Source organism: Pristiophorus japonicus, chromosome 11, assembly GCF_044704955.1.
Source record: "Pristiophorus japonicus isolate sPriJap1 chromosome 11, sPriJap1.hap1, whole genome shotgun sequence".
In the NCBI taxonomy this organism is placed as follows: domain Eukaryota; kingdom Metazoa; phylum Chordata; class Chondrichthyes; family Pristiophoridae; genus Pristiophorus; species Pristiophorus japonicus.
This window is the reverse complement of record NC_091987.1, coordinates 78,848,201-78,860,955: the sequence shown is the minus strand read 5'-3', so window position 1 is coordinate 78,860,955 and position 12,755 is coordinate 78,848,201. Positions and strand designations below refer to the sequence as shown.

The window sequence follows — 12,755 nt, the reverse complement described above, 5'->3', positions numbered from 1 at the left end:
GTCAGTGCTTCAATGCTGGGGATGTTAGTCTGGACAAGGACACTGATGTTGGTGCATCTGTCCTACCAGGGGATTTGTAGGATCTTGCAGAAACATCGTTGGTGATATATCTCCAGCGACTTGAGGTGTCTACTGTACATGGTCCATGCCTCTGAGCCATACAGGAGGGTGGATATTACTACAGCCCTGTAGACCATGAGCTTGGTGGTAGATTTGAGGGCTTGGTCTTCGAACACTCTTTTCCTCAGGCGGCCGAAGGCTGCATTGGCGCACTGGAGGCGGTGTTGAATCTCCTCATCAATGTCTGCTTTTGTTGGTAAGAGGGTCCCGAGGTATGGGAAATGGTCCACGTTGTCGAGGGCCGCGCTGTGGATCTTGATGACTGGGGGGCAGTGCTGTGCGTCGAGGACAGGCTGGGGGAGGACCTTTGACTTACGGATGTTTAGCATAAGGCCTATGCTTTCGTATGCTTCAGTAAATACGTCAACTATATCCTGGAGTTCAGCCTCAGAATGTGCGCAGTTGCAGGCGTTGTCCGCGTACTGTAGCTCAACGACAGAGGTTGGGATGAACTTGGACCTGGCCTGGAGGCAGCGAAGGTTAAACAGCTTCCCACTGGTTCTGTAGTTTAGTTCCACTCCAGCGGGGAGCTTGTTGATTGTGAGGTGGAGCATGGCAGCGAGGAAGATTGAGAAGAGGGTTGGAGCGATGATGCAGCCCTGTTTGACCCTGGTCCGGACGTGGATTGTGTCTGTAATGGATCCGTTGGTAAGGGTCACAGCCTGCACGTTGTCATGGAGCAGGCGAAGGATGTTGACAAACTTTTGGGGGCATCCGAAATGGAGGAGGACACTCCATAGACCGTTGCGGTTGACAGTGTCAAAGACCTTTGAAAGGTCGAAAAAGGCCATCCATAAGGGCTGGCGCTGCTCCCTGCATTTTTCCTGCAGCTATCGCACTGCAAAGATCATGTCCGTTGTGCCCCGTAGGTGACGAAATCTGCACTGTGACTCCGGGAGGAGCTCCTCGGCCACAGGTCAGTAGAGGAGGACTCTAGCGACAACTTTCCCAGTGGCTGATAGCAGGGAGATTCCTCTGTAATTGCCGCAGTCAGACTTATCCCCTTTTTTAAAGATGGTCACGATCACTGCATCTCTGAGATTTCCCGGCATGCTCTCCTCCCTCCAGATGAGAGAGATGAGTTCATGTATCCGCGCCAACAGCGCCTCTCCACCATACTTTAGCGCCTCAGCAGGGATTCCATCCGCTCCCTTAGCCTTGTTGTTCTTGAACTGTCTTATGGCTTTTCCTACCTCGTGCAACGTTGGGGTTTCACTGAGGTGGTGGCGGGTCACATGCTGCCGGATGGAGTCGAGAACACTCGAGTCAAAGGCAGATTGAGGAGATCTTCGAAGTGCTCCTTCCACCAGGCCCAGACTGCCTCGGTGTCCTTGATGAGTGTTTCCCTGTACTTGGCCAGCAGTGGGGTGGGGCCTTGGGAGTTTGGACCATAGTTGGCCTTAACTATGATGAAGAATCCTTGCACATCATGGCTGTCAGCCAGTTGTTGTATCTCCTGTGCTTTCTCCATCCACCACCTGTTCTTTAGGGTTTTTTGTTGGACCTCAGCCTTGAGCCGCCTGTAATGTTGCTCCCGAGTTGGGTTGTTGCATGTGGCTCAGAAATGCTCTGCGCTTGCGATCTATTAGTTCTTGGATCCCCTGATCATTCTCATCAATCCAGTCCTGGTGTTTTCTGGTTGAGTGACCAAGTGCCTCTTCGCAGAGGGCAGACCAAGTGCTGTGGGCATTTAGCATCTCAGGGTCATCAAGGCACACCAGGTTAGCTGTGAGATGCTGGCTGTAGGGTTCTCTTAGCTGGGTCTTTAAGTGCCCCAGCATTGACTTTTTTGCGGCACTGCATGTGCTGTCCCCTCCGCTTTGGGGCTATGTTAATGTCGATGATGGATCAGATTAGGCGGTGGTCCATCCAGCAGTCGTCAACTCCTGTCATGGCGCAGGTGATGCACACATCTTTGCGATCCCTGGCTCAGACGATGACATAGTCGAGCAGGTGCCAGTGTTTGGAGCGAGGGTGTTGCCACGATGCCTTGTATTGGTCCCTCTGGTGGAACAGGGTGTTGGTGATGAGAAGTTCATGTTCTAGACATTTTGTTAGGAGTAGGGTACCGCTGGAGTTGGCTTTCCCTACACCTCTCTGCCAATCACGCCTCCCCAGAGGGCTGTGTCTTTTCCAACCCTGGCGTTGAAGTCACCGAGGAGGATCAAAGCGGAGGGGACAGCACATGCAGTGCCGCAAAAAAGTCAATGCTGGGGCACTTAAAGACCCAGCTAAGAGAACCCTACAGCCAGCATCTCACAGCTAACCTGGTGTGCCTTGATGACCCCGCAGGGACGTGGGACAGGGATGTTTCGAGGTTAGAATAAAAACCTCTTTGGTCTCATCCATTGCATCGAGTGTTGGGGCATACGCACTGATAACTGTGGCGCATTGGTTCCAGGATAGGGTGAGTCGAAGAGTCATGAGGCATTCGTTAACCCCGCAGGGGGAGTCTTTGAGGCGGTCAACCATTTTTGATGGCGAAGCTGACTCCTTGAAGGCGCCGTTCTTCCTCTGGTTCACGGTTCAAGTTCATGGCACCGTGGGTGGCTCTGCTGCACAGGAGGGCAAGAAAAAGAATGGGAGAGCTATAGTGATAGGGGATTCAATTGTAACGGGAACAGATAGACGTTTCTGCGGCTGCAACCGAGACTCCAGGATGGTATGTTGCTTCCCTGGTGCAAGGGTCAAGGATGCCTCGGAGCGGGTGCAGGGTATTCCGAAAAGGGAGGGTGAACAGCCAGTGTCGTGGTGCATATAGGAACCAACGATATAGGTAAAAAATGGCATGAGGTCCTACAAGACGAATTTAGGGAGCTAGGAGCGAAATTAAAAAGTAGGACCTCAAAAGTAGTAATCTCAGGATTGCTACCAGTGCCACATGCTAGTCAAAGTAGGAATCGCAGGATAGCTCAGATGAATACGTGGCTTGAGGAGTGGTGCAGAAGGGAGGGATTCAAATTCCTGGGACATTGGAACCGGTTCTGGGGGAGGTGGGACCAGTACAAACCGGATGGTCGTCACCCGAGCAGGACCGGAACCAATGTCCTCGGGGGAGTGTTTGCTAGTGCTGTTGGGGAGGAGTTAAACTAATATGGCAGGGGAATGGGAACCTATGCAGAGAGACAGAGGGAAGTAGAATGGGGGTAGAAGCAAAAGATAGAAAGAAGAAAAGTAAAAGTGGAGGGCAGAGAAACCTAAGACAAAAAGCAAAAAGGTCCACATTACAGCAAAATTCTAAAGGGGCAAAGTATGTTAGAAAGACAAGCCTGAAGGCTCTGTGCCTCAATGCAAGGAGTATTCAGAATAAGGTTGATGAATTAACTGCGCAGATGGCACTTAACGATATGATGTAATTGGCATCACGGAGACATGACTCCATGGTGACCAAGGCTGGGAATTCAACATCCAGGGCTATTCAACATTTAGGAAGGATAGACAGAAAGGAAAAGGAGGCGGGGTGGCGTTGCTGGTTAAAGAGGAAATTAATGCAATAGTAAGAAAGGACATTAGCTTGGATGATGTGGAATCAGTATGGGAGGAGCCCATATCAAGGGTCAGAAATCGCTTGTGGGAGTTGTGTACAGACCACCAAGCAGTAGAAGTAAGTTTGGGGACAGCATCAAACAAGAAATTAGGGATGCATGCAATAAAGATACAGCAGTTATCATGGGTGACTTTAATCTACATTTTGATTGGGCAAACCAAACTGGTAGCAATGCGGTGGAGGAGGATATCTGGAGCGTATTAGGGATGGTTTTCTGGACCAACATGTCGAGGAACCAACTAAGGAGCTGGCCATCCTAGACTGGGTGATGTGTAATGAGAAAGGACTAATTAACAATCTTGTTGTGTGAGGCCCCTTGGGGAAGAGTGACCATAATATGGTAGAATTCTTTATTAAGATGGAGAGTGACACAGTTAATTCAGAAACTAGAGTCCTGAACTTAAGGAAAGGCAACTTTGTTGGTTTGAGGCTTGAATTGGCTAGAATAGACTAGCAAATGATACTTAAAGGGTTGACGGTGGATAGGCAATGGCAAACATTTAAAGATCACATGGATGAACTTCAACAATTGTACATCCCTGTCTGGAGTAAAAATAAAACGGCAAAGGTGGCTCAACCGTGGCTAACAAGGGAAATTAAGGATAGTGTTAAATCTAAGGAAGAGACATATAAACTGGCCAGAAAAAGCAACAAACCTGAGGACTGGGAGAAATTTAGAATTCAGCAGAGGAAGACAAAGGGTTTAATTAAGAGGGGGAAAATAGAGTACAAGAAGAAACTTGCCGGGAACATAAAAACTGACTGCAAAAGCTTCTATAGATATGTGAAGAGATAAAGATTAGTGAAGACAAACGTAGGTCACTTGCAGTCGGATTCAGGTGAATTTATAATGGGGAACAAAGAAATGGCAGACCGATTGAACAAATACTTTGGTTCTGTCTTCACAAAGGAAGACACAAATAACCTTCCGGAAGTACTAGGGGATCGAGGGTCTAATGAGAAGGAGGAACTGAATATCCTTATTATGCGGGAAATTGTGTTAGGGAAATTGATGGGATTGAAGGCCGATAATCCCCGGGGCCTGATAGTCTACATCCCAGAGCACTTAAGGAAGTGGCCCTCGAAATAGTGGATGCATTGGTGATCATTTTCCAACAGTCTATCAACTCTGGATCAGTTCCTATGGACTGGAGGGTAGCTAATATAACACCACTTTTTAAAAAAGGAGGGTGAGTGAAAACAAGTAATTATAGACCGGTTAGCCTGACATCAGTAGTGAGGAAAATGTTGAAATCAATTATTAAGGATGAAATAGCAGCGCATTTGAAAAGCAGTGACAGATCGATCCAAGTCAGCATGGATTTATGAAGGGGAAATCATGCTTGACAAATCTTCTGGAATTTTTTGAGGATGTAACTAGTAGAGTGGACAAGGGAGAACCAGTGGATGTGGTGTATTTGGACTTTCAAAAGGCTTTTGACAAGGTCCCACACAAGAGATTGGTGTGCAAAATCAAAGCACATGGTATTGGGGGTAATATATTGACATGGATAGAGAACTGGTTGGCAGACAGGATGTAGAGAGTCGGGATAAACGGGTCCTTTTCAGAATGGCAGGCAGTGACAAGTGGAGTGCCGCAGGGCTCAGTGCTGGGACCCCAGCTCTTTACAATATACATCAATGATTTGGGTGAAGGAATTGAGTGCAATATCTCCAAGTTTGCAGATGACACTAAACTGGGTGGCGGTGTGAGCTGTGAGGGGGACGCTAGGAGGCTGCAGGGTGACTTGGACAGGTTAGGTGAGAGGGCAAATGCATGGCAGATGCAATATAATGTGGATAAATGTGAGGTTATCCACTTTGTGGGCAAAAACGCGAAGACAAAATATTATCTGAATGGCGGCAGATTAGGAAAAGGGGAGGTGCAACGAGACCTGGGTGTCATGGTTCATCAGTCATTGAAAGTTGGCATACAGGTACAGCAAGTGGTGAAGAAGGCAAATGGTATGTTGGCCTTCATAGCTAGGGGATTTGAATACAGGAGCAGGGAGGACTTACTGCAGTTGTACAGGGCCTTGGTGAGGCCTCACCTGGAATATTTTCAGTTTTGGTCTCCTAATCTGAGGAAGGACGTTCTTTCTATTGAGGGAGTGCAGCGAAGGTTCACCAGACTGATTCCCGGGATGGCAGGACTGACATATGAGGAGAGACTGGATCAACTGGGCCTTTATACATTGGAGTTTAGAAGGATGAGAGGGGATCTCATGGAAACATATAAGATTCTGACTGGACGGGACAGGTTAGATGCGGGTAGAATGTTCCCGATATTGGGGAAGTCCAGAATCAGGGGACACAGTTAGGATAAGGGATAGGCCATTTAGGACAGAGATGAGGAGAAACTTCTTCACTCAGAGAGTTGTTAACCTGTGGAATTCCCTGCTGCAGAGAGTTGTTGATGCCAGTTCATTGGATATATTCAAGAGGGAGTTAGATATGACCCTTACGGCTAAGGGGATCAAGGGGTATGGAGAGAAAGCAGGAAAGGGGTACTGACGGAATGATCAGCCATGATCTTATTGAATGGTGGTGCAGGCTCGAAGGGCCAAATGGTCTACTCCTGCACCTATTTTCTATGTTTCCTTTCCAGAAAAAGGTGTGACCTCCACCTTGTTCCTTGAGCTGGCCTTCCCCTGCCCGCCGGGTCTCGCTTAGGGCGGTGATGTCAATGTCAAAGCGTCTAAGTTCCCAGGCAACTATGGCGGTGCGGCATTCCGGCCTGTCACTTTTGGAGTTATCCATGAGTGTTCTGACGTTCCAGGTCACGAACTTCATGTTAATGGAGTGGAAGATTCCTGTGCGTGAGTTCTTTTAATGTGGGGTGGCCGTTGCACACCGGCTACCACATGGGCTTAGCTGAGCAAGGTCTTGGTCCAGTGTCAAGGGGGACCAAGAGGACTGGCGAGCAGGCACTGCTGTATGAGTCTAATGAGATTTTCTCAAATAAAATGAACCATAACTCAGTCACCAAACTGCATTGAAGGGGATTTTTTTTCCCAAAGTCAGGGTAACTACTATGAATTGCATTACTTTCATCCTTCCTGACAAGCTGTGGCCAGAAATTGCCACCAACAGGCACAGTAAACTTCATGCCAGTTGGCTGCCACTGTATCTCAAGTTTTCTCCCCAGGATATTTATGATGATAGTCAAAGAAAAGGTGAGTCAGTCGGTTTTTGGATCTTGTGTTAACGAATTATTATTTTTAAGTTCCCATAAAACAACATTTATCCATTTTATAGCAATTACTCTTAAAACTATTGTGACCACTGATGTAGCACAGAGCTGTATTGTAAACAATCATATTAAGGTAGATAAACTGGCTTTAGATTTACCGCTGTTTTTGCATATTATATCAGTTACACAAGTAAATACAATGTCATATTTATAATTCTCACAATCTGTTGTAATTTTGTAAATTGTGTTCTTGTATAAATAGCATAATTAAAAGGAGTTAGGTTTACCTTATCACTTTGATAAATATGTAATCCTCTGTAATGTAAACATGTGCAACATAAAGTTCCATTATATCATCCAAATTTGCAACTATGTAAAATCATCGGCAATTGGCAAAGTAGACACATGCTGCTGGATCCAAGTGGCAAACTTTGACACTCTTGTATAGACTCCAGGAAAATTTTGTCTTCCACATCCATGACCCCAGCTAACAATGCCAGTCAGAAACCATCTTCCACCAACTTTTTCCTGACAAGATAATGGTCCTCCAGAGTCACCCTGCAATATTAATCAAAGTCCTGAAAATACTGAATACTACAAATTAAAAACATGACTGGCCAGATTTTGCCCAAAAAAATAACAGCATCTGAACGACACACGCCATTATTAATGCAAAAATCGGTCAGTAACTTGAGGCAAGGAAGAAATACCCTGTGAATTGCGAATTGCCACAAGTTGTTGGCTGATTTGCACAGCTCCACTATTAGCTTTGTGAAAATGGCATCTTGTGCATAAACACCCCGTAATCTGCATGCAGTTGCTGTATTTGCACATAAATCTGATGCAATTTTAATCAACAATTGCCCATTTAACTCACCACAGAAAATTAAGTCTAGTAATTATCAGCATAAGTATCCTTTTAATGATATGATAATTGTTAATGATTGTCACTCAACCTCTCTTACCAGAAAGTGAACAATTATAAGTGTGAAGTCTCATTCCTTCGGATTGTGAATTGTTTTAGATTTTAAAAATGTCAAATTTTTATACATGTTTTTTCTTACCTTTCCTTTCTGTCTCTTTTTTCTCTCTCTTAATATAATCTTACTTTCCCGTCCAGTACCTGATTTGACATTGAATTCACCCACTCTAATCCACCCTCCTTCTCAGTCCTTTCTCTCTTTATTTTCAATCCTTTAATCTCATTGGTTAAGGAGATACATTGTTTGTCCTGTTGTTCACCAAGGTCCCAGATGCCCTATGACACAATACAAGAACATAAGAAATAGGAGCAGAAGTCAGCCATTCGGCCCTTTGAGCCTATTCCACCATTCAATAAATAATGGCTGATCTTCTACCTCAACTCCACTTTCCTGCACTGTCCCCAATTAGGACCCCAACACCATTTTACAAAAAAATTGAGGCAGTCCCACCTAGCGCTTGACACGTCAGTAAAACCTGGTGGGATTGGTGTCTCAGAGCCACTGAAGCAGTAGTTAAAGGGGCACCCACCTGCAGCTAATTGGATCGGAATCTTTGTGTTCTTTGGATTGCCAGGAGAGTTTCCAGATTCCACATTGCTTCCTTCTCACTTTTTTCGTCTGATCATTTTCAGTAAACTTTATTTGCTGACTATGGGTCCTATTATTGCCAGTTTGATTGGGAGGAAATGGAGTAGCAGCAGCTGCCTCAGCAATAAGCATATGCTGCTGCAGCAGCTGGGCCTATCAGAAGACAGCCGTTGAGGTGAGATGCTCGTAGAAGGCCATGTCCAACACACAGGGTGAACAAGCCTAGAGTCACTTTCTTGGATCTATCTGAAGAGCAGTGCAGCAGGAGGCTGTGCAATTCTAGGCAGGCTGTTGCATGCATCTGCAGCCTCCTGCAACAGGACCTGCTCCCTGCTGGACTAGGAGGTCAGCACAGCCCTCAGTTTCTTTGCCACTGACTCCTCTCAGTTTGTTATAGGGGACATCAGCTGCATCTCCCAGTCTGCAGTACACGACAGCATTAAGGAGTTAAAATCGCCCTGGTCTAATGCTCACAATGGAAACTTCAGCCTGCCCAATTCACACTCCATGTTAAAATCAGGGCTAAAACATCTGGTCATATAATAGACAACAGCTTATGACATTATTATATCTAAACTGCTGGCACAAGTGAGATGCTGTTACTGCATATGATGAGGAGAGGACGAAAATGGATCCAAGGCTATATGATGACCTGGTGCAATTTTAATCAACAATTGTTAATAATAAGTCATGTGGCCTGGATTCTTAGGTTGAGTTATGCTGGATTCCAGACAAAACTTGGGCAGGAAATTCTTCGGGGGGTACTCTGCTGGTTCCCCACTGTCCCCCACCACTTCTGGGATTTCCCACTGGAAATGACAGGAGACTTGCACTATGTCTTCCTGTATATAGGCAGGTGTACATATTTTCTGTTATTTGCATCATAGGAATGCTGGGCACAATAGATGCCATTTTAACGGGGTAAATAGCTTATGCAGTTGCTCACAAGGCAATTGATTGCACAGGTCATGGTGCTTTGTTTTAATTTTAAAAAGGTCATTGACCATGCTAATATGATCTCCATGTCCCCTCTGCAGGTCGACTCCCCTGCATAGACCAGGGAACCCTCCAATAATGGAAATGACCCTGATCCCAGAAAAACAGCCAGGGTCAGGGCATTTCCTCGTAGCAGATGGAATTCCCACCCCACCAAAGATGCACCGAGAGTCCATAACAGTGGAAAATCCTGTCCTCTATGTTCATTCACTTTTTAGTTTTTTTAACAGAACATAATAAAAATTATCTTTCTCCATTTTTCATGATAACTTTTATTGTTTCTGGGTCAACAAAGCCGCACTTACTTTCTACACTTGCCACATCAGCATCTACATGCGGCATTTAGACTTTCAACGACACAAATGTGGTGCCAAAATTCCAGCATGAATTCCACCATCAAAAATGCTCCAACTCTGTTAATACTACTGAGACAAATCAAAAACAGTCCAGTGGTGATGAAACATTGGGCCCAAGTTTCCACAAGAAAAAAAACGGGCGCCCCTCCGAGCTGGGCGCCCGTTTTTCGTGCCTAAAACGGCGCCTAAAAAAATCCTCGGTATTCTCCACCTACTTACAGGTCCTCTGGCCCTCGGCGCAGCCAGCACGAGCTGTGGGGGGGGGTGGAGCCAGGTCCCGGCGCTGAAAACAGTGCCGGGACCTCTGCACATGCGCGCTACAGTCGGCACGCAAGTGCAGTAGCTCCAGGCGCCGAACTGTATGGGAGGGGCCCGAAGCACGCAGCCCCTAGCCCTGGCCCAATGGCCTCACTGGGGCTGCGTGAATAAGGCTCCTCCCACGGCCAGCTCCTGCTCCCCACCCCCGACAAGACCCGACACCCGCTCCCCCCCCCCGCCGACCAGACCCGACCCGACACCCGCTCCCCCCCCCCCGCCGACCAGACCCGACCCGACCCAACACCCGCTCCCCCCCCCCCCCCCCGCCGACCAGACCCGACCCGACACCCGCTCCCCCCCCCCGCCGACCAGACCCGACCCGACACCCGCTCCCCCCCCCCCGCCGACCAGACCCGACCCGACACCCGCTCCCCCCCCCCCGCCGACCAGACCTGACCCGACACCCGCTCCCCCGCCGACCAGACCCGACACCCGCTTCCCCCCCCCGCCCCGACCCGAGACCCGACACCCGCTCCCCCCCCCCCCCCGACTGACCCGATCTGACCCGCGCTCCTGTTCCCCGACCCGCCCCCCCCCCCACCCCCACTGGACCCGACTCCCGACTCCCGGACTGGATCCGATCCGACCTGACCTCTCCCTTCCCCACCCCCCCCCCCGCCGCTCTCCCCCCCCCTCTCCCCCCTCTCGCTCCCCCCCCGCTCTCTCTCTCTCCCTCCCTCCCCCTCTCTCTCTCTCCCTCCCTCCCCCTCTCTCTCTCTCCCTCCCTCCCCCTCTCTCTCTCTCTCTCTCTCTCCCCCTCCCTCCCCCCCCTCTCTCTCTCTCTCTCCCTCTCCTCTCTCTCTCTCTCCCTCCCTCCCCCCCCTCTCTCTCCCTCCCTCCCCCCCCTCTCTCTCTCTCCCTCCCTCTCTCTCTCTCTCCCCCTCCCGCTCAGCGACACGAACGGCTTTCTCCCCTCCCCCTCCCGCTCAGCGGCACGAACGGCTGCAGAATTCTCCCTGGCTGAAGCACTTTCACACAGGTAGGAAGATGGTTTATTTAATCTTTTCTTGGCTTATAAATGTTTATTCAGGTTGGATTTATTTGCATAATATTTGTAGAAGTATAAATAAGGATTTATTGTCGAATTTAATGAGTTCCCTTCCCCCCCCCCCCCCACCTCGTTCTGGATGCCTAATTTGTAACCTGCGCCTGATTTTTTAATGTGTAGAACAGGTTTTTTCAGTTCTACAAAAATCTTCACTGGCTCCATTCTACTTTAGTTTGGAGTACATTTTCACTGTGGAAACTTTCAAATCAGGCGTCAGTGGCCGGACACGCCCCCTTTTGAAGTTGCTCCTAAAAATCAGGCGCGAATCATGTGGAAACTTGGGCCCTATGTGTCAGCTGCAGTCTAACATGGGGCCAGAACAATACCTGATAATTCAATATGCATCATGTCAGAAAGATGTGCATTGGAGTTCATAAATATGCTTTCCTTCTACCACAAGTCTGACCCGTCAGATTGGTACACCTTGGATCAGTAGGTGCAAGTAGATATGTGCCCAGCCAGATTATATTGGCCCCAAACACTCAGCTTTACAACTTCCTCTAAAACTTGCATTCATGTACATGTAGCAGATATGCCTCCATGGGTGCAGTGCATCTCCAATTCTTCAAGGAAACAGGAACACCCAATTTATTTCACCAATATAACCTACATGTTGTGACATTTTTCAAAGATCCACCGGAGCATAGATACAAAGAACATAAGCTGTTATGTATTAAATCACCACATTTTCAATCTATCTGAAAAATGACTTTCTAAAAATAATTGTGCAAAATACAATATTTTTAACCATTCCTTTCTATTTTTCTTGCTGACTGTGTGTATTTTCACTCTTCAAGGAGAGAGTGTATTATGCTGGAGAATAGAAAATCCGAATATTTATCAATTTTTGAGTACAGTAAAAAGTTTAACAATTAAGTTCATTTTTAACTTTCTGTAAAGGTATTTGCTTTTAAACTTACACGACAAGCATCTCTTTTCCCTGACAGTAATCCTGCACACAGCATACGTGGAGTGATGAGTCCATAGGTGGAACGACAGAGTGATTGATTTATGATCTCGACCTTTGCTTGTTGAAGAACTGTCGGATCACTGTTGTCTTCAGTAAAGCAGAAAAAATAAAGTTACAAAAGCATTACTTATATCAATCAGTTTTATTATGTTCAGCTTCATTTAGTCTCTGAGTAAATGCTTGAAAAGGATTGGAGGTGACTCTTGAACATTGTGTCAAATCAGTAAGAAACAGTTGTCAAACAAATTTAAAAAGTACTGGATGCATTGCAAAGATATTGGCGTGGAAATTCTGATGTCCCGGGCCTGTACGAAGTTTCTACGGACCCGGGAAGGCATCGGAAAAGCCAGTTTTCAGTGCGCAATGCGCATGCGCTGAAAACCGGCTTTTCCAATCTGGCAAGCTGGAGCTTAACAGATCATAGCCACATCGGGGGCGAGATGACAGATTGGGAGCGAGGACATTTGTACGGGAAAGATTGGGCTATTTACCCATATCTTGCCCAGCAAATGTCCTCAAAAATATTGCACCTGAAAAAGCAGGCGCGTAGCCGACTTTTACAGGCGCAAGTGTCTTAAAGCACACAAAAACAATTGTAAAATAAAATTATCAACACATAGTTTATTGTTAAAAACC

General features: G+C 47.2%; 1 protein-coding gene across 1 annotated transcript in view; it reads right to left on the bottom strand.

The window, feature by feature from the left end:
- Positions 1 to 7,229: 7,229 nt before the first annotated feature.
- Positions 7,230 to 12,755, bottom strand: part of tmprss7 (transmembrane serine protease 7) — a 126,145-nt gene continuing 120,619 nt past the window's right edge. The window contains exons 17-18 of the mRNA XM_070893614.1: positions 12,070 to 12,206; positions 7,230 to 7,418 (exon numbers count right to left, since the gene is read on the bottom strand). Coding sequence (XP_070749715.1) covers positions 7,230 to 7,418; positions 12,070 to 12,206 — 326 coding nt within the window. The remainder of the gene's footprint in view (positions 7,419 to 12,069; positions 12,207 to 12,755) is intronic.